This window comes from Mus musculus, chromosome 14 (assembly GCF_000001635.26).
Source record: "Mus musculus strain C57BL/6J chromosome 14, GRCm38.p6 C57BL/6J".
NCBI classification, from domain to species: domain Eukaryota; kingdom Metazoa; phylum Chordata; class Mammalia; order Rodentia; family Muridae; genus Mus; species Mus musculus.
Genome location: NC_000080.6, coordinates 4,075,169 through 4,097,795, shown reverse-complemented (window position 1 = coordinate 4,097,795; position 22,627 = coordinate 4,075,169). Strand labels below are relative to the sequence as shown.

Below are 22,627 nucleotides of genomic sequence, written 5' to 3'. Positions count from 1 at the left end.
AGTGGAACACAGCGCCTACCCCAATCCAATCCAGTGGAACTTGAGACTGCGGTACATAGGGAAGCAGGCTACCCGGGCTTGATCTGGGGCACAAACCCCTTCCACTCCACTCGAGCCCCGGCTACCTTGCCAGCTGAGTCGCCTGACACCCGCAAGGGCCCACACAGGATTCCACACGTGATCCTAAGACCTCTAGTGAGTGGAACACAACTTCTGCCAGGAGTCCGGTTCGAACACCAGATATCTGGGTACCTGCCTTGCAAGAAGAGAGCTTGCCTGCAGAGAATACTCTGCCCACTGAAACTAAGGAGAGTGCTACCCTCCAGGTCTGCTCATAGAGGCTAACAGAGTCACCTGAAGAACAAGCTCTTAACAGTGACAACTAAAACAGCTAGCTTCAGAGATTACCAGATGGCGAAAGGCAAACGTAAGAATCCTACTAACAGAAATCAAGACCACTCACCATCATCAGAACGCAGCACTCCCACCCCACCTAGTCCTGGGCACCCCAACACAACCGAAAATCTAGACCCAGATTTAAAAACATTTCTCATGATGATGATAGAGGACATCAAGAAGGACTTTCATAAGTCACTTAAAGATTTACAGGAGAGCACTGCTAAAGAGTTACAGGCTCTTAAAGAAAAGCAGGAAAACACAGCCAAACAGGTGATGGAAATGAACAAAACCATACTAGAACTAAAAGGGGAAGTAGACACAATAAAGAAAACCCAAAGCGAGGCAACGCTGGAGATAGAAACCCTAGGAAAGAGATCTGGAACCATAGATGCGAGCATCAGCAACAGAATACAAGAAATGGAAGAGAGAATCTCAGGTGCAGAAGATTCCATAGAGAACATCGACACAACAGTCCAAGAAAATACAAAATGCAAAAGGATCCTAACTCAAAACATCCAGGTAATCCAGGACACAATGAGAAGACCAAACCTACGGATAATAGGAATTGATGAGAATGAAGATTTTCAACTTAAAGGGCCAGCTAATATCTTCAACAAAATAATAGAAGAAAACTTCCCAAACATAAAAAAAGAGATGCCCATGATCATACAAGAAGCATACAGAACTCCAAATAGACTGGACCAGAAAAGAAATTCCTCCCGACACATAATAATCAGAACAACAAATGCACTAAATAAAGATAGAATATTAAAAGCAGTAAGGGAGAAAGGTCAAGTAACATATAAAGGAAGGCCTATCAGAATTACACCAGACTTTTCACCAGAGACTATGAAAGCCAGAAGAGCCTGGACAGATGTTATACAGACACTAAGAGAACACAAATGCCAGCCCAGGCTACTATACCCGGCCAAACTCTCAATTACCATAGATGGAGAAACCAAAGTATTCCACGACAAAACCAAGTTCACACAATATCTTTCCACGAATCCAGCCCTTCAAAGGATAATAACAGAAAAGAAGCAATACAAGGACGGAAATCACGCCCTAGAACAACCAAGAAAGTAATCATTCAACAAACCAAAAAGAAGACAGCCACAAGAACAGAATGCCAACTCTAACAACAAAAATAAAAGGGAGCAACAATTACTTTTCCTTAATATCTCTTAATATCAATGGACTCAATTCCCCAATAAAAAGACATAGACTAACAGACTGGCTACACAAACAGGACCCAACATTCTGCTGCTTACAGGAAACCCATCTCAGGGAAAAAGACAGACACTACCTCAGAGTGAAAGGCTGGAAAACAAATTTCCAAGCAAATGGACTGAAGAAACAAGCTGGAGTAGCCATTTTAATATCGGATAAAATCGACTTCCAACCCAAAGTTATCAAAAAAGACAAGGAGGGACACTTCATACTCATCAAAGGTAAAATCCTCCAAGAGGAACTCTCAATTCTGAATATCTACGCACCAAATGCAAGGGCAGCCACATTCATTAGAGACACTTTAGTAAAGCTCAAAGCATACATTGCACCTCACACAATAATAGTGGGAGACTTCAACACACCACTTTCTTCAAAGGACAGATCGTGGAAACAGAAACTAAACAGGGACACGGTGAAACTAACAGAAGTTATGAAACAAATGGACCTGACAGATATCTACAGAACATTTTATCCTAAAACAAAAGGATATACCTTCTTCTCAGCACCTCACGGGACCTTCTCCAAAATTGACCATATAATTGGTCACAAAACAGGCCTCAATAGATACAAAAATATTGAAATTGTCCCACATATCCTATCAGACCACCATGGCCTAAGACTGATCTTCAATAACAACATAAATAATGGAAAGCCAACATTCACGTGGAAACTGAATAACACTCTTCTCAATGATACCTTGGTCAAGGAAGGAATAAAGAAAGAAATTAAAGACTTTTTAGAGTTTAATGAAAATGAAGCCACAACGTACCCAAACCTATGGGACACAATGAAAGCATTTCTAAGAGGGAAACTCATAGCGCTGAGTGCCTCCAAGAAGAAACGGGAGACAGCACATACTAGCAGCTTGACAACACATCTAAAAGCCCTAGAAAAAAAGGAAGCAAATTCACCCAAGAGGAGTAGACGGCAGGAAATAATCAAACTCAGGGGTGAAATCAACCAAGTGGAAACAAGAAGAACTATTCAAAGAATTAACCAAACGAGGAGTTGGTTCTTTGAGAAAATCAACAAGATAGATAAACCCTTAGCTAGACTCACTAAAGGGCACAGGGACAAAATCCTAATTAACAAAATCAGAAATGAAAAGGGAGACATAACAACAGATCCTGAAGAAATCCAAAACACCATCAGATCCTTCTACAAAAGGCTATACTCAACAAAACTGGAAAACCTGGACGAAATGGACAAATTTCTGGACAGATACCAGGTACCAAAGTTGAATCAGGATCAAGTTGACCATCTAAACAGTCCCATATCACCTAAAGAAATAGAAGCAGTTATTAATAGTCTCCCAACCAAAAAAAGCCCAGGACCAGATGGGTTTAGTGCAGAGTTCTATCAGACCTTCAAAGAAGATCTAATTCCAATTCTGCACAAACTATTTCACAAAATAGAAGTAGAAGGTACTCTACCCAACTCATTTTATGAAGCCACTATTACTCTGATACATAAACCACAGAAAGATCCAACAAAGATAGAGAACTTCAGACCAATTTCTCTTATGAATATCGATGCAAAAATCCTCAATAAAATTCTCGCTAACCGAATCCAAGAACACATTAAAGCAATCATCCATCCTGACCAAGTAGGTTTTATTCCAGGGATGCAGGGATGGTTTAATATACGAAAATCCATCAATGTAATCCATTATATAAACAAACTCAAAGACAAAAACCACATGATCATCTCGTTAGATGCAGAAAAAGCATTTGACAAGATCCAACACCCATTCATGATAAAAGTTTTGGAAAGATCAGGAATTCAAGGCCCATACCTAAACATGATAAAAGCAATCTACAGCAAACCAGTAGCCAACATCAAAGTAAATGGAGAGAAGCTGGAAGCAATCCCACTAAAATCAGGGACTAGACAAGGCTGCCCACTTTCTCCCTACCTTTTCAACATAGTACTTGAAGTATTAGCCAGAGCAATTCGACAACAAAAGGAGATCAAGGGGATACAAATTGGAAAAGAGGAAGTCAAAATATCACTTTTTGCAGATGATATGATAGTATACATAAGTGACCCTAAAAATTCTACCAGAGAACTCCTAAACCTGATAAACAGCTTCGGTGAAGTAGCTGGATATAAAATAAACTCAAACAAGTCAATGGCCTTTCTCTATACAAAGAATAAACAGGCTGAGAAAGAAATTAGGGAAACAACACCCTTCTCAATAGACACAAATAATATAAAATATCTTGGCGTGACTCTAACTAAGGAGGTGAAAGATCTGTATGATAAAAACTTCAAATCTCTGAAGAAAGAAATTAAAGAAGATCTCAGAAGATGGAAAGATCTCCCATGCTCATGGATTGGCAGGATCAACATTGTAAAAATGGCTATCTTGCCAAAAGCAATCTACAGATTCAATGCAATCCCCATCAAAATTCCAACTCAATTCTTCAACGAATTGGAAGGAGCAATTTGCAAATTTGTCTGGAATAACAAAAAACCCAGGATAGCAAAAAGTCTTCTCAAGGATAAAAGAACTTCTGGCGGAATCACCATGCCAGACCTAAAGCTTTACTACGGAGCAATTGTGATAAAAACTTCATGGTACTGGTATAGAGACAGACAAGTAGACCAATGGAATAGAATTGAAGATCCAGAAATGAACCCACACACCTATGGTCACTTGATCTTCGACAAGGGAGCTAAAACCATCCAGTGGAAGAAAGACAGCATTTTCAACAATTGGTGCTGGCACAACTGGTTGTTATCGTGTAGAAGAATGCGAATCGATCCATACTTATCTCCTTGTACTAAGGTCAAATCTAAGTGGATCGAGGAACTTCACATAAAACCAGAGACACTGAAACTTATAGAGGAGAAAGTGGGGAAAAGCCTTGAAGATATGGGCACAGGGGAAAAATTCCTGAACAGAACAGCAATGGCTTGTGCTGTAAGATCGAGAATTGACAAATGGGACCTAATGAAACTCCAAAGTTTCTGCAAGGCAAAAGACACCGTCAATAAGACAAAAAGACCACCAACAGATTGGGAAAGGATCTTTACCTATCCTAAATCAGATAGGGGACTAATATCCAACATATATAAAGAACTCAAGAAGGTGGACTTCAGAAAATCAAATAACCCCATTAAAAAATGGGGCTCAGAACTGAACAAAGAATTCTCACCTGAGGAATACCGAATGGCAGAGAAGCACTTGAAAAAATGTTCAACATCCTTAATCATCAGGGAAATGCAAATCAAAACAACCCTGAGATTCCACCTCACACCAGTCAGAATGGCTAAGATCAAAAATTCAGGTGACAGCAGATGCTGGCGAGGATGTGGAGAAAGAGGAACAGTCCTCCATTGTTGGTGGGAGTGCAGGCTTGTACAACCACTCTGGAAATCAGTCTGGCGGTTCCTCAGAAAACTGGACATAGTACTACCGGAGGATCCAGCAATACCTCTCCTGGGCATATATCCAGAAGATGCCCCAACAGGTAAGAAGGACACATGCTCCACTATGTTCATAGCAGCCTTATTTATAATAGCCAGAAGCTGGAAAGAACCTAGATGCCCCTCAACAGAGGAATGGATACAGAAAATGTGGTACATCTACACAATGGAGTACTACTCAGCTATTAAAAAGAATGAATTTATGAAATTCCTAGCCAAATGGATGGACCTGGAGGGCATCATCCTGAGTGAGGTAACACATTCACAAAGAAACTCACACAATATGTATTCACTGATAAGTGGATATTAGCCCCAAACCTAGGATACCCAAGATATAAGATATAATTTGCTAAACACATGAAACTCAAGGAGAATGAAGACTGAAGTGTGGACACTATGCCCCTCCTTAGATTTGGGAACAAAACACCCATGGAAGGAGTTACAGAGACAAAGTTTGGAGCTGAGATGAAAGGATGGACCATGTAGAGACTGCCATAGCCAGGGATCCACCCCATAATCAGCATCCAAACGCTGACACCATTGCATACACTAGCAAGATTTTATTGAAAGGACGCAGATGTAGCTGTCTCTTGTGAGACTATGCCGGGGCCCAGCAAACACAGAAGTGGATGCTCACAGTCAGCTAATGGATGGATCATAGGGCTCCCAATGGAGGAGCTAGAGAAAGTAGCCAAGGAGCTAAAGGGATCTGCAACCCTATAGGTGGAACAACATTATGAGCTAACCAGTACCCCGGAGCTCTTGACTCTAGCTGCATATATATCAAAAGATGGCCTAGTCGGCCATCACTGGAAAGAGAGGCCCATTGGACTTGAAAACTTTATATGCCCCAGTACAGGGGAATACCAGGGCCAAAAAGGGGGAGTGGGTGGGCAGGGGAGTGGGGGTGGGTGGATATGGGGGACTTTTGGTATAGCATGAAATGTAAATGAGTTAAATACCTAATAAAAAATGGAAAAAAAAAAACATTTGTCAATTGAGCTGTCCCTCCCAGAACAGCTCTATTCAGCTGGACAAACATGACCTATGAGCTGAGATCATACCGTGCATCCCAAGTGTCATAGAACACCTGAGCTTGGAATTGTTTCTCACCTTTTAAAAACTGCTAGAAACGCAACTGTCAACTGCACATTATACTGGAGTTCTAAAAAACACCACATTTCCCCAGTTGTGCGGGTATATTATATTGAGTAATAACAATTGAACAATGTCTGAATGTGAGTCCAAGAGAGATGTGTGCAACCTAGAAAACCATGTGGATTCCTTATGGGGTGGGAGCGTGCCCTGAACTGAAGTGAAGGCTATGATTATTTCTCCAGTACAGGAACTTCACAGGCTTCCTCTTGTCAATCCCTCTATCTCCAAATAACCAGAGACAACATACAACACAAAACCCCATGGGTACTTCATAGGTCAAACAATCTGCAAGAGTATGCTAAATAAAAATATTCACAAGGCTGAGCAATGAACCTTAAATGTGATGGTCATGAAAAAACAGAACAACACCCCTGTACATCTATGACTATTGTAGGGCACACTCTCAAACACACATAATATTTGAGTTAATGCAATACAAGCATATTGTATTGCAGTGACCTCTTTAGTTTCCCGGTTAATACTAATATAAAAATCTCCCAGGACAATTTGGAGGCATAAAAACAAATCTTGAATGGGAAAGGTACTTAGTGGGCATAGCATATAGGCAGCGCAGTCAGTGATATGCTTTCCACTCATAAACCAGTCTGGGATTCAGGGTTCTTGTTCTATTATCCAATCTGGCTCAGCAAGTTCCCAAGGCTGTGTAGAATAGGTTTGTTTCCCAGCCTAGGGTCACATGTTGGTGGTGGACCAGCCTCTTGTTCTTGCTCACTGTTTCTGACTTGTCCCAAAGTAAACAGTTTCTTCCAATAGGATCTCCCTTTTCCATCACCTGACTGACTTGGTGTCCAAAGGTATGAGCCCAGAGTAATAGGAACTGTCTATAACCAGGATCCAAAGGAACCATTTTCTCCCCAGAATGTGATTGTGCCAGGACTATTTTGAGTAGGATAAGGCTGACTAGTTGAAGGACATGCTTGCATGGATTATCTCACACTGAGTTCATGGAAGTGCTGCACCACACAGGGCCTTTTCATCCTTCAGCAGATGGACATCAGGATAGCTTCTTCTTCAGGGCTGCTCTGCGGACCACTACAAACCTGAGCGGCCTAGACTCTGTGGATAACTCCTCCTTGTTCTGGAAGCACTGGGTCAAAGTGGACTTCTTTTCTACTTTCTGAACATGGCTTCTAAAAGACATAACCAATTTTATACTACCAGAACTGTCTGAAGGTCCTCATTTCTCCCAACCCCCACTGAGGCTGATTTTAACTCTGACAAAATGATGTTGAAGAACAGTCATGCTGAATATCTACACAGATAAGATAGTGTGAGTTCTTTAGATTATCAAGACCCTCAATGGGCTCCTGAAACAGGCCTGGTTTGCTTCACATCTATGGGAATTCTGCTGGATGCAAGTTTAGCTCCAAACAACTCAATCTCTCTATGAGTAAAATCCAAGACAAACTACAAGGCAACGCTTTACTGAGCAGAGGTAGCAGAAATGTAATGGTGGCAGGCATTGAGGAAAACAACCTGGAATGCTTAGAAGACACAGTGAGCCACCTGACCTTCCAGTGGTCCTTCACAATTCACCAAGAGCAGAAAAGGGACATAAACACATGGATTTTATACAGCAACCTCCTCCTTACCTCCATATACCATATGCCTCATATTTGCTCTAAAGATTTGAATGAGAATGAATAGTTTTCTCTCTAGTCAGTTAAAAATCTGACCCTACAAGAATTTTTATGTCCTTTTTTCTTGGGTTTTAGGTGAGCATGCAGAATAATTGGACTGCTGTATTTGATATTTCATAGGTGTAAACTAAAACCTCAGAGTGCATTTCTCATTAAATTTGTCCTCTAGAGACAAACACAGCTGCATTTATGCACAATCACACACACACACACACACACACACACACACACACACACACACACACACACACACATTTGAAAATACAAGCACCCATATCACAAACAAAAAAATTACCTAGTATTACACAAACACACAACTTTAGTATAAACAAGCTCAGCCAAAGGTGGTCCAAACATACAAAGACTAACAGACACTTCACACAAAAGAAATACAAACATACACACTACACAATACACACACAGAGACACACAAACACAAATCAATGAAAAAGTTACTGTGGCCCAGGACATTTCCTTTTGCATGAGCACCTACTAGGACCTCTGACGTGTATGTGTATAAGGTTCTTAGACTCAGGCAGTCTTTACAGCCCTCATCTGTAATTAACTAATCTTCAATAAAAATTTTTATGCAGATACTTTCTGGTCCTACGAGGAAGTTACAAGCACTGCACAGATAACCTGGACAACACAATACCAAATTCCCAAGAAAGAGATTCCTAAGAAAAGCCTCCAGCAAGCCCCATGTTGACTCTCTCAGTAGCCCTCACTATACCTACACTGGTTCCTTGGTAGCATCAGAGGAAGACAGTGACTTTTGGTCACTACCCAGGAACTTTTTAACCTATTACAGTTCATGTGATATTAAATCTTCCTCAATATCAGTCAGAAGAAAGCTGGTGAAATAACGTGCTGTGACATTTATGAAATGCAGCATTGTGCCAACTATGAGGAGGAATCTAACCTAAAACAAAGCCATGCCCACGATATAGTTAGCAAAACCCATGTTAGCAGAGGGATGCACGGTAGGATTCTGTGCATGTTCATGGTGGAGCCAATAAGACAAACACAAATCTCCCAGGGAGATAACTCTATGCAGGGAAAGTGAAGAAATCTAACACTTATTTTTAAAATAGCTGTATTGTTTATCAATTTGTTGAAATAAATGAGAGAGGGGGTGCTACCTGATAGTGAACAGAAGATGCAAAGACTACTGAACAGAACAAAACAGGAAATGTCAAGTTTATTGCGAGACCAATGCTCAAAGAAGTAACATAGAGAATAACTGGACAATTCAGATGTCATTGAATGGCCTCCCAACATACCGAGAGAGGCACAGGTCAGGAAAACAATTCATACACAAAAAGAAACACACAGACACACAGTCACAGACAAAGACACACACAGAAGCAGACACAGACTTATTCACATAAAATCATAACTGACCAGAAAACAACGAGGTATCTGTTATGGTTCAGGACCAAGATAATTCAGACTATGCAGAGGAGATGTTTCAAGGGAGACCCAACGACTCTGCGATTATTTTAGAGGAATAAAAAGCACTAGGGAAGCCAGGTCATAGTGGCTCACTACTTTAATCCCAGCACTTGGGAGGCAGAGGCAGGCAGATTTCTAAATTCGAGGCCAGCTGGGTCTACAGAGTGAGTTCCAGGACAGCCAGTGCTGGACAGAGAATCCCGGTCACAGGGGATAGAAAAAAACATCTAACAGATGATCAAAGTCAGCTATTGGATGGGTCACACGGCCCATAATGGAGGAGCTAGAGAAATTACCCAAGGAGCTAAAGGGAACTGCAACCCTATAGGTGGAACAACAATATGAACTAACCAGTACCCGGGAGCTCTTGTCTTTACCTGCATATGTATCAAAAGATGGCCTAGTCGGCCATCACTTCAAAGAGAGGCCCATTGGACTTGCAAACTTTATATGCCCCAGTACAGGGGAATGCCAGGGCCAAAAAGGGGGAGTGGGTGGGTAGGGGATTGGGGGGGTGGGTATGGGGGACCTTTAGGATAGCATTGAAAATGTAAACGAGGAAAATACCTAATAAAAAATAAAATAAAACATCTGAAGAACAAAAAAAAAATCACTAGAGAACACTCTTCTTGGTCAGAATAGGGGGCATATATTAAGAAATTTTTTCATGAAGCCTCAGAAATCTCACACCAAACCTGAGCCTGTGAGAAGCCTTTCTGTCATCTCTGGTCATCCAGACAACTCCAGACTCTCAGAACAGGAATGACCTCTCCAACATCACTCAAAGAAAATGGGACTTACAATATGCTACTCAGGACCTCTCAGTGTGAACCAAGATATATGAAGCCTGTAGAGACCATTTTGAGATAGAGGGGAAAGGGGGGAATAGAAAAGCCGCCAAAAGACAGCAATGAAATCCACTTATTTTTCAATTACACTAGGTGTCATCCCTGCAAACTATTTCCTACCTAGAATCTCACAAGATCCCTGTAAAGCAAATGAGCTACAGGCCTTTACTTCTTCCTTCAAAGCTCTTGCTATTCTCAACAAGGGCTCCAACACAGCATCCTTCAAACTTAATGCATGTAGAACTGTGATGTGTAAACAACCTATCCCCCTTAGTGATTCTAGCAGAGCAGGAACATTTGCATGCCAAACATGCAGTTTCTTGAACCAGGCTACCTCCACAGAGAGCCCTGTAGATGATCACATAAACAAACACTTGGAGGAGACATAGGTGAGTGCCTAGAGAAGTTGGTGGACTGTTGCATTGCATTGTCTATGTTTATAGTTAGACATGAGGGCAATATGCCTCTGATACACATCATCCTACCTGCTGTTCCTTGGCACTTGAGGCACAGATGTTCTTGCTGGCCTCCTCACAGAACCTCTTTTCTTCCCCATGGGACACTTTCGTTCCAGCCTGCTCCACCAGCAGCTTTCTGTTCTCATTCAGTAATATCCTCACTTTTTCCTTTAGTTGAGTGCACTCACAGAGGCGGTGTTTCTGCTTGATGCTGATCCACAAAAAAAAATTGGTGATTCCCAGCCAGATTCCATTGGCTTGCCACTCCTACAAGTCCCATGGTCCCACAAGGGCCCTGAACCCCAGACAGTCCCAGAAGAGTCTATAGTATACATAGCAGCACCAAACAGAGGCAGGTCAAATCAAGATACCACCCATGTTCCACAGGACTCAACAAACTTCTGAGAGCCCTGACACCAAGAGTGCACCCTATACATCACAGAAGAGGAAATGTTCTTTATGGTTGATTATAGGTCTGTGGTACCATAAAACCTTCAGCAGGGAGAGGGCTTATCTCCTCTGAGAGAGGTGAGCTGACCCAACAAGTGTACACTCTTTCCATTTTTGTAGGGAATCCTTGATCTTTTAATCTGTGGTCAGAACCCTAGAGGTTCAGAGTTCCTGGATATTCCCAGCGTGGTGGAAAAGTTTTCTATGTAGAGGACCTTGAATTTGGAAGAATAAAGATTGGAGGGTCTTGGACACTCTTCACACTTAGGACAACTGAGTCCAAGAGGTATAAATCCAAGACCCTTGCCTCAGGGCAGGGTTCCTAAATAAAAAACAGATAACATAGAACTAGAGCCCTTGCGTTTGTTCAAAGTCCTAAAAGGACAGAAGGATTCCCTGCCTAGTTCTCGGGGTCTCAGTTGTGTCACTGACTCACCTGTAGGAATAGTTATCTTTTAACAGCTCCTCAGAGAACTTCATGGAAGCAATTATGGACTGGGTCATTTTATCCATATCCAACATTGTCTTCTCATGTTGTGATTTAATGATGTTGAATTCAGTGTTCATCCTGTGTTAGGGCATGGCCCAAGAAGCAAATAATGTGCTGAACTGAGGATTCAATAATCATGTGCAAACAGGCTGTATCATGGACTACCCAAGCCAATTGCATGCCACATCCTAGTTCCTTAAAACTAGGTCCCCTTGGTGCTAATTAAACTTACTATCCTGGGCAGAGGACAGCAGAGCCAGGGGACCAAATGGAGTTAGCTGACCTTCAAGAGCTTTCTGGGCAAGCATGAAGGAATAGACTACTTCTATGACAATTTTCCAATACACTGTGCCACAGGCAAGGGTCCAATAGGTATCTGTAATGACGTTCCTCTTATTTTTAAGGCAGGGATTCTCATTCCTTGGTTCCTGTTGTTACGTGAATTTCCAGAGGACACAACTAGTATTTACAGGAGAAAGGCTTTATCACATCTCCTCCCCCAGGAGATTCCCGTGTGACACCAAGGAAACACCAGGAACAAACTTCCCTGGTGATCACTTTGGACCTGTATGGACTCAACACTAACACTACCTGCAAACTGTGCAACACACAAATCCTCAGACCCCATCAAAGGTCCCAGAGCCTCAGTCCTGAACAAAACACACAGAGCCTAAGTTCACACACACAGACACAATTAGAATGCCAAATAAATCTAAGGAGGTACCATCTCTCAGATTATAATGAACAATATCAGAGTAAAGCCTTGAAGCCTGCAGTCATTGCATTCACACACTGAGAGGCAACAAGTGTGAGCAGGTCCTTCCAGCTGTCGACAGCAACAATCAGATTGCAAGCATCCCAGGGTCAAGTACAAAATAAGTTGATAATAAACACACAGCACTTTGTTTATCCAACAATTAAACACCTGTCAGGGCTACTTAATTGAATGATGGGAGATCACACTCCATTCATAGAAGGAAATTGGGTTAACAGATGGCACAATACAGGCAACAGGGTACTGGGCATAATTCCTACCTGTAATTCAAATCCTCATACATGTAAACGTTCAGGATTCCACACATTTCCTCCATGTTATTGCTGATCTTCATCTTATGCAATTTCAGTTCTCTAACTTTATTTATATTTGATATCTGATTAGTGATGTTGGAATTTTGGGTTGAAGTATTTCTAGCAGACCCTGCAGATAGATAAACACAAAAGAATTTGCATACTTGATGGCCCAGGGGCAGGGGAGACCATTCAGAGTCCCAAGAAGAAGATTGATGGAGAGAAAAGGTAAAGACGGGGTGAATCCTTAAAAGAGCAGAAAAGCTATCTTCCAGCTGGTTTGCTAAGCTATGTTCCTCTTCCTAACCACCATTGTCAGACATATGCCACACTCCCTATTACAGGACCCTTTGCCCTGAAATCTATAATTTGCCTCAGACATAAAGATATGGGGAACATTGTCAGGTCATATCAGATGTGTTGCAGGGAAATCCTGAAGTTCATAGTGCTTAGCACTATCAAGCACTAATTAATCCAAAGTGTCTGAGACCTCACCACATGACATGACCAGGGGAGCATCCTTCTCTGTTCTTTTCATCAGAGACTCAAGTTACCTACAGTAATCTGGAAGGTGAAGTGCTTCAACTCCCTTCCATGAAAGGAATAACACACTGATATTCCCATAGTGCCCACTCCTGGCATTCTTTGCCACTCAAAATGAAATTAAATAGCTCCCAGAAAAGTAGCTGCAGGTTTGTCAATTCCTGGCTCTTTCAAACTAATCATCAGAAATTCTTGAATCTTTGTCTGACATTGGCAAAGTCCAAGGCTTCAGCTTGTAAGACCTACTCCTGTACGGCCCAGCTCAAGCCTACCTCTACCAGGAAGTTCCCCAACTCTGCCCAGGACTCACTGTGCCTTCTCCAGAATGATTTCCTTCTTCCTTTTTCATGAGAAAGGATTCCCTCTTCCTTCTTTGTTGGTCTGGTCTCTCCTTCATCGCCATTCTCTTTCTGACATAGCCTGAGCAGCCAGGAAAACATTCCTGCTGGTGATCCCAGAGCAAACAGAAGTGATGAACCACAGGCAGTTGCTGTCACAACACAGGTGACAACGCAGAAGATTCTAGTTCTCTCCTAGATACAAGAGATTCTCCAAGGAAGGCATTACTGATGATGTCACTAGCAACTGCCATGACCTACCTGCTAACTAGTTCTCCCCAACTTGGTCCTTTTCTGGGGTGCCTCTCCTGGAGCCTCTCATGGACCAGTGGGATCCCCTTTGGAAACCTCTCCTTCCAAAGCTGGAGAATTCTACTGCTTCATTAGATGTCATGTGCTTTTGAGGGGGAACGTTGGTTAGATCTCTGACATGCTTAAGAGATTTTGTTAGCACCCAAATCTCTAGGGACTGTGGATGTAGTAGATGTTTCACAACAATAAATATGCCACCTGAGCAATTCATGTGACATACACTCCAATTACCCAGGGTTTTCCTGTCTCAAAGAGGCAAATATCTTTCTCCTATAGGTTTAATTGTACAAAACTTGGACAATATTTTCTAACGGTGAATTCCTTGATAGTGGGCATTCTTTTCATATATATACATATATAACCATGAGTTTCTCAAAATCACTGGTTTACAATCCTATCTTTTACAAGGAAAACTCCCTATTTTTTGAACATATGGAATCATCTACAGGGCAAATATAAATGGTAAACTTGCTGTCCTATCTTCAAAACATTTTCTTGCACATGGTCCTGTTCTCAAATACAACCAGACAATTTAAGTGGGCATCAGAGAGAAAAAGTCATCCTGGACTGTACATTACTACATTGTAGCCCCATAGCAATCACTTCTCCAGTATCTGTCTTCCTGAATTGCGAAGTTGAGCAATGAGGGTGTTGCAGGTTGTAACATCATACTGTACTCACAGCAAATATATAACTCAGAATGTAGGGCAGGGAATGCAATGGCTGAGTTGAGATGAAACCTCAATTTTAATGTGTCTATAAAGTCAGGATGCTGTCCCTTTGGCATTATCATCTCTGGCTTCTGTGTTCTTATGCTGGCTTTGCTAAACCTGTGCTAATATACCCCCTAACCTCACAGATTTAAGAGTGAAAAATCATGTATGTCTTCTTTGGGAAAACATCTGAAATTCACTACCTTCTTGAGCCACACAATATCAATATGCAGAGCTCAAAAATCAGGGGGAGATAGGTGATGCCTTCAAAGTTGAGGGCTTTTTCTTACAATTAGGGCACATATTTTTTTCCAATGTGATTTTTTTTTTCTCTTTCACTACGGGTGGCTTATGTGTTTGCTGGCCTAAAGGCTCCTAGATCCAACAACAAGCAGCTTACTCTATACAGGCTCAATTTTACCAAGAAAAGGATTGTTGTAGAATCATGCCATGGCAGCCAGAAGTTCAACTACACTGTCTTAGGTCCAGCTGACCTGGTATAGGACTGACGACCTGAGCTTTCTGAAGAAAGGAAGCAACATGTAGTGTCACACAGCTCTCTCTGATGCAACTGCTAGAATTGGAATAGGGATGTTTGTTTGTTTGTTTATTATAAATACAAAAAAAAATTGCCAGAGTTGGTACATGCCAGTAATCTCAGCACTCAAAATGGTTTTAAACAATTGTTGTTGTTTGTATTCCTGTTGTTTTTATTGGTTTTGTTTTGAACTCTCCCAGCTATTTGCACTGGACCCAGAAAATTAAGCCCATGCTCTGTACAGTGCTATCATTCATGTTAATCAGTGATTTTATTCTTAGCAACCACTGCTCTGATGATCTCATTACTCACTTTCAAATAAGGAAAACAATTATACAGACATTGGTTAACTTGTATGGTCACAGGTAACCAATTCATCATGACTATAGATTTTTCACAACAATAAATATGCCACCTGAGTCAATTCATGTGACATACACTCCAATTTCCCAGGGTTTTCCTGTCTCACAGAGGCAAATATCCTTCTCCTATAGGTTTAATTATACAAAACCTGGACAATATTTTCTAACGGTGAATTCCTTGATAGTGGGCATTCTTTTCATAGAATAGAGTAGCATCCAAATCTTTGGAATACCCAAAATTCTAATTTTGAGATGACAGGCATCTGTGGAAGACTCATTATCTGGTATGGTAGAGGACCTGGAATGGCTGCCACCTGAAGGCCAAGACTGCCCCTCCAGTGCCTCTGAAGCCTGAGGCAGAGGTCAGCCACCAACACAGGAACACTTGGCCATATCAGGCTCAGGACTGTACTTTGGATGAGCCCTGAGACCTGGATTAACAGAGGTTTCCAGAGTTCTGGTAAAAGTGAGCACAAACACTTAGACTTGAGGAGAATAATGGATCTTTGGGATGCACATCTTTCTTTTTTATTTATCTTTGCTATGTTCATAGTTTATGTCAAAAACAAAGGCACCCTACTTTACAACATCTAGTCTCTCTGTGTGTTAAAGTTATTGCCAGTGTATACACACTAGACATTAAATAATATATTTTGCCCAATTTTTTAAATAAGTAAATATTTTTGTATTAATATCTTTTTACTTATTCACTTTACATTCTGCTTACTGCCCCCTGACACCCATATTCTTTCCCCAATATTGCTGGCCGTTTCTTTTCTGAAGGAATATGGGGCAGCTATCTCAGGTTATCTCTTCTTCTACCAAAAATAAGTTACCCTGTCCTGGAGAAAGGTGCTGAGGGTGGTGGTAATGAATGACTTCTGCTTGGCTTTCTTCTTGCTCCACTTGGCTGGCTTTGAGCAGTTCGTGCAGAATTGCCCTTGAACTTGGTACTTCATCCTGATGGTCCATAAGAAGCACTGGTTTGATTAATGTTTGAGAGTATATTTCCATCAAACCTACTCCCACTAGTATACTAATAATGACAAAGGAAATGAGATATGAGACATCTATTCCAGGAGTTTCCATTTGTTCTCAGACCAGCAGTAGAGAAGCCCACAAAGCTGGCAAAGATAAGTGAGGTCACACAGGGACCTGAGAGCATACTGCTGCTTTCCTAAAGAATGTTCTAGAGGATTATCATACCTAGACTCCCATAGATTCGTGTGCACTGGACACCAAAGGGCTCAACATACTTTGCTTTTGTCACTCAGCTTCTCCAAGTATTAGAAGTCCCCCAATTTAGAGGGATTTGAAGGTATAAATAAGTCCCAGTGGCTAGAGGTACTTCAAAAAAATGTGTAAGAACGGAGAACTGATTGAGAATCAGAAAGACAAGAGTGAAATCATAGCCCAATAAGAAAATCTGAGTAATAAGCCATCAAGTGAAAACGAAGTAGCAGGCCATGCACCAGTAAGGTTGATCCTTAGCCCTCAGGTAGATCTATCTGAAAATTTCTGAGGAACTCCATATTGATTTCCAGAGTTGCCATAGCACTTTGCAGTCCCACCAGAAATAGAAGAATGTTTCTCTTTCTTCAAATTCTCACCAACATATGCTTTCACATGAGTTTCTGATCTTAGCATTTTTCACTGGAAAGTATACTGCTGGACACCAACTTCAGGGTCATTTTGGTTTTCATTTTCCTGAAGACAAATGACTTTGCACACTTCTTCAGTGCTTCTCAGCCATTCTAGATGCGTTGTTGTGAATGTTGTGTTTAGTTCTCTACCCCATTTTTAGATTGAGTTCTTAGCTCTTATCATGGTTAGCTACTTGAGTTCTTTATATATTTTGGATATTACCCCTCCATTGGATGGGGCGTTGGTGAAAAATTTTTTCCCAATATGTAGTTTGCCAATTTGTCCTATTGGCTATGCCCTTTGTCTTATAGAAGCTTTTCAGTTTCTTGTGGCCCATTTATAAATTTTGATGTTAGAGTCTGAGCTATTGGACTTCTGTTTATGACATTTATCCCCATTCCCATGAGTTTGAGGCTCTTTCCTGCTTTCTCTTCAGTTAGATTCAGTGAATCTGGTTTTATGTTGAGATCTTTAATCCACCTGGCCTTGAGTATTGTGCAAGGTGACAAATATGCATCTACTTTCATTTTTCTACATACTTACTCCCAGTTAGACCAGCAACATTTATTGAAGATGTTTCTTTTTGCATTGCATATTCATGACTTTGTCGATGATCAAGTGTCCATAAGTCTAGTTTAATTTCTGGGTCTTCAATTCATTTTTTTTCTATTTTAAAATGCTTTAATCTTACACTTCAAATGTTAGCCATTTTTCCAGTTTCCTGCCTAGAACCCACTTATCTCATGACCCTTCTACCTGCTTCTATGAGGGTGCTCCCCGACGCACCCACACAGTGTTCTCTTACTACCCTGACATTCCCCTACACTGGGGCATTGAGCCTTTTAATGACCAAGGGCCTCTCCTCCCATTAATGTTCAACAAGGCTTTCATTTGGCACACATGTGCCTAGAGCCATGGGTCACTCCATGTGTGATTGTTCGTTTAGTCCCTGGGAGTTTTAGGGGATATGGTTGGTTGATATTGTTGTTCTTCCTATGAATGCAAACCCCTGTAGTTCATTCAGTCCTTTCTCCAACAATTCCACTGGGGACTCTATGCTCATTCCAAAGAGGGGCTGCAAAAATGTGCCTCGGTGTTTGTCACGCTCAGGTGTAGCCTCTGAGGAGACAACTATAGCAGGCTCCTGTCAGAAAGCACTTATTGGCATCTTCCCTAGCGTCTAGGTTTGGTGTCTGTATGTGGGAGACATCTCCAGGTGGGGAAGGCTCAGGATGGCTTTTGCTCCAGTCTCTGCTCCACACCTTGTCTCCACATTTCATCCTGTGACTATTATTTTCACCCTTCTAAGAAGGCTTTCTGATATTCCAAATGAATTTGCAAATTGCTTTTCTAAGCCTAAGAAAAATTGATTTGGAATTTTGATGGGGATTTCACTGAATCTCTAGATGCACGATGACCATTTTTACTGTATTAAACCTGTCAATCCAAGAGAATAGGTTATCTTCCCACCATGTGAGATCTTTGTCAAGTTCTTTCTTCAGAGACTTGAAGTTCTTGTCATACAGATCTTTCACTTGCTTAGTTAGTCACCCCAAGGTATTTTCTATTGTTTTTGACTATTGAGAATGGTGTCATTTCCCTAATTTTTTCTCAGCCTGTATATAATTTTTGAATAAAGAAAGGATACTGATTTCTTTGAGTTAGTTTTCTATCCAGCCAATTTGCTGAAGTTGTATATCAGGTTTAGAAATTCTGTGGTGGTCAGAGCTTCTAAATCACTGATTGGGTGCTGGCCCTGTGATTGAATTATGGGAAGATGCTAACACCTGTGGTTGAATTACAGGAAAGCTGAATGATGCTGAGGTGGAGGGCAACCCTGTAGCAGGACCAGCAGAATCAATCAACCTGGACTATCGAGATCGCTCAGATCCTGCAACACCAACCAGGCAGCATACAGCAGCTGTTATGTGGACCCCAAAACATTTAGAGCAGAGGACTGCTGGGTCTGGATTTAGTCAGAGAAAATGCACCTAACCTTCAAAAGAATGGAGGTCCCTTGGACTTTAGAATGGTGCGGTAGGGGTGGGGGTGGGGACATCCTCCTGGGCATGGAGGGGTTGGGAGGAAGTACTAGATGTGGTATGAGGGTAAGTCAAGAGAGGAATAAAATCTGGAGTTTAAAATAAATAAGGAAAAAATACCAAAACAAAATGAAATAAAATCTCTGGTGAAATTTTTGGGGTCACTTAAATATATGAGCATTTCATCTGCAAGTATTGGTATTTTGAATCCTTCCTTTCCAATTTGTATCTCTTTTTCCTCCTTTTGTCCTCTAATTGCTCTGGCTAGGACGTCAAGTACTATATTGAACAGTAGTGACTGAGAGGGCAGGCTTGGGTAGTCCCTGACTTTAGTGGGATTGCTTCCAACTGTTCTTCATTTAGTTTGACATTGGCTTCTGATTTTTTGTATATTCCTTTTCTGTGTTTAGGTATGGGACTGGCTTCCTGTTCTTCCTAAGACTTTTATCATAAACGGATATTGAATTTTGTCAACTGCTTTCTCAGCATCTGATGAAATGATCATGTAGTGATTTCCTATGAGGTTGTTTATATAGTAGATTATGCTGATGCATTTCTGTTTATTGAACCATCCCTGAATCCCAGGATGAAGTCTACTTGGTAATGATGAATATTCTGAATGATTTGTTCTTGGATTTCATTTGCAAGAATTGTATTGCATAATTTTGCATCGATAGTCGTAAGAGAAATTGTTCTTAAGTTTTCTTTCTTGGTTGGGTCTTTGTGTGGTTTTTATATCTGCATAAGTGTGGCTTCATAGAAAGAATTGGGTACTGTTCCTCTGTTTCTATTTTATGGAATAGTTTGTAGGTTATTGGTAATTACGTCTTCTTTGAAGTTCTTAGAGAATTGTTCACTAAACCCATCTGGTCCTGAGTTTTTTTGGTTGGGAGATTTTAACGAATGGTTCTATTTACTTAGGGGTTGTAGGACTGCTTAGATGGTTATCTGATCCTGATTTAATCTTGGTCCCTAGTCTGTCTACAAAATTGTCCATTTCATCCAGGCTTTCCAGGTGTGTTGAGTATAGGCTTTTGTAGTAAGATCTGATGTTTGTTTGTTTGTTTTATTTCCTTGGTTTCTGTTGTTATGTCTCCCTTTTCACTTCTGATTTTGTTAATTTGGATACTGTTTCTGTGCTCTCTGGTTAGTCTGGCTAAGGGTTTATATATCCTGTTGATTTTCTCAAGAACCAGCTCCTCGTTTGGTTGATTCTTTGTCTACTTCTTTTTGTTTCTTTGGTTGATTTCAGCCCTCAGATTGATTATTTCCTACAATCTTCTCCTCTTGGGTATTGTATTAGTCAGGGTTCTCTAGAGTCACAGAACTTATGGATAGTCTCTAGATAGTAAAAGAATTTATTGATGACTTACAGTCATCAATATATATATGCCTTTTTTGTTCTAGAGCTTTCCGATGTGCTGTCAAGTGCTAGTGTATGATCTCTCCACTTGTTTTCTGGAGACACTCAGTGCTATGAGTTTTCCTCTTAGCACTGCTTTCATTGGGTCTCATAAGTTTGGGTGTGTTGTACCTTCATTTACACTACACTCTAAAAGGTCTTTAATTTCTGTCTTTATTTCTTCCTTGACCAAGTTATCATTGAGTAGTGCATTGTTCAGCTTCCATGTGTATTTGGGCTTTCTGATCTTTTTGATGTTAGACCCTGATGATCTGAAAAGATGCATCAGATTATTTCAATGTTCTTGTATCTGTTGAGGCCTGTTTTGTGAACAAGCACTGGTTTGATTAATGTTTGAGAGTATATTTCCATCAAACCTACTCCCACTAGTATACTAACAATGACAAAGAAAATGAGATATGAGACATCTATTCCATGAGTTCCTAATTGTTCTCAGACCAGCAGTAGAGAAGCCCACAAAGCTGGCAAAGGTAAGTGAGGTCACACAGGGACTTGAGAGCATACTGCTGCTTTCCTGCTGCGTTCCTAAAGAATGCTCTAGAGGATTATCATACCTAGACACCCATAGATTCGTGTGCACTGGACACCAAAGGGCTCAACATACTTTGCTTTTGTCACTCAGCTTCCTCAAGTATAAGAAGTCCCCCAATTTAGAGGGATTTGAAGGTATAAATAAGCCCCAGTTGCTAGAGGTACCTTAAAAATTGTGTTAAGAACAGAGAACTGATTGAGAATCAGAGACCAAATGCTTACCAAGAGCAAAGTCATAGCTCAATAAATAAGAAAATCTGAGTAATAAGCCATCAAGTGAAAACTGAAAGTAGCAGACCATGGACCACTAAGGTTGGTCCATGGCCTTCAGGTAGATCTATGTGGGAATTTCTGAGGAACCTCCATATTGATTTCCATAGTTGTCATAGCAGTTTGCAGTCCCACCAGAAATGGAAGAATGTTCCTCTTTCTTCAAATTCTGACCATGTGTTTAAACATGAGTTTTTGAACTTAGCATTCTTCACTAGAAAGTATACTGCTGGACACAAACCTCAGGGTCATTTTGGTTTTATTCCCTGAAGACTAAGGACGTTGCACACTTCTTCAGTGCTCTCAGCCATTCAAGATTCATTGTGAATTTTTTGTGTAGTTCTATACCCCATTTTTAGATGGTGTTCTTAGCTCTTATGGTGGATAGCTACTTGAATTCTTTATATATTTTGGATATTGGCCATGCATTGGATGGGGAGTTGGTAAACATTATTTCCGAATATGTAGCTTGCAAATTTGTCCTATTGGCTATGCCCTTTGTCTTACAGAAGCTTTTCAGTTTCTTGTGGCCCATTTATAAATTTTGATGTTAGAACCTGAGCTATTGGAGTTCGTTTATGATATTTATCCCCATTCCCATGAGTTTGAGGCTCTTTCCTGCTTTCTCTTCCATTAGATTCAGTGGGGATTTGGCTGCACTGATGAATCTGCCTTTAGTTTTAGCTTCAATAGCTGCTTGGCTGGACTTTTTGGTCCTTGAGTTCATAAGCCTTCTTCTTTGGTTTGGAAATTCTGGAGTTGCTTGAGACCATTCTGATCATCACCCCTAAAAGAGAGAGAAGCCTTGCATATTATCAGGTTTATTCTGGCCAAAATGCAGAAGAGTATATTTCTCTTGTCCTATTTTGAAAGGACAGCTGACTATCTCTCTGATGCTTATTTTCTGGATGGAAAGACTTCCTATGCAATAGGTCTGCAGTGTCAAAGACATATAGGTTAAAATACTCATAGATGTTTTTTGTTTCACCACTCAACCAAGGCATACTATGCTTTCTTTTCTCTCTTCTCTCTTCTTTCTCCTCCCTCCTCTCTCCTCTCTCTCTCCTCTCTCCTCTCTCCTCCCTTCTCCCTTCTATCTTCTTCTCTCATCTCTCTCCTTCCTCCTCCCTCCTGCTTCCTCCCTTCTCCCTTCTTCACTTCTCCCTTCTCTCTCACTTTCTCTCTCTGTCTGTCTGTCTCTCTCTCTCTCTCTCTCTCTCTCTCTCTCTCTCTCTCTCTCTCTCTGTCTCTCTCTGTCTCTC

General features: G+C 41.0%; 2 protein-coding genes across 3 annotated transcripts in view; one reads left to right on the top strand and one right to left on the bottom strand.

Moving 5' to 3' along the window:
* Nucleotides 1-22,627, top strand: part of Gm32966 (predicted gene, 32966) — a 172,925-nt gene that overhangs the window by 65,420 nt on the left and 84,878 nt on the right. The gene's annotated exons all lie outside the window — the stretch shown is intronic.
* Gm3115 (predicted gene 3115) lies at nucleotides 10,556-13,632 on the bottom strand. Its single transcript, XM_017316311.1, has 4 exons — nucleotides 13,503-13,632; nucleotides 12,617-12,779; nucleotides 11,528-11,659; nucleotides 10,556-10,852 (listed from the first exon to the last, which is right to left on the bottom strand). Exons 1-4 carry the CDS (start codon nucleotides 13,630-13,632, stop codon nucleotides 10,660-10,662), a joined length of 618 nt encoding a protein of 205 aa, XP_017171800.1. The 3' UTR covers nucleotides 10,556-10,659.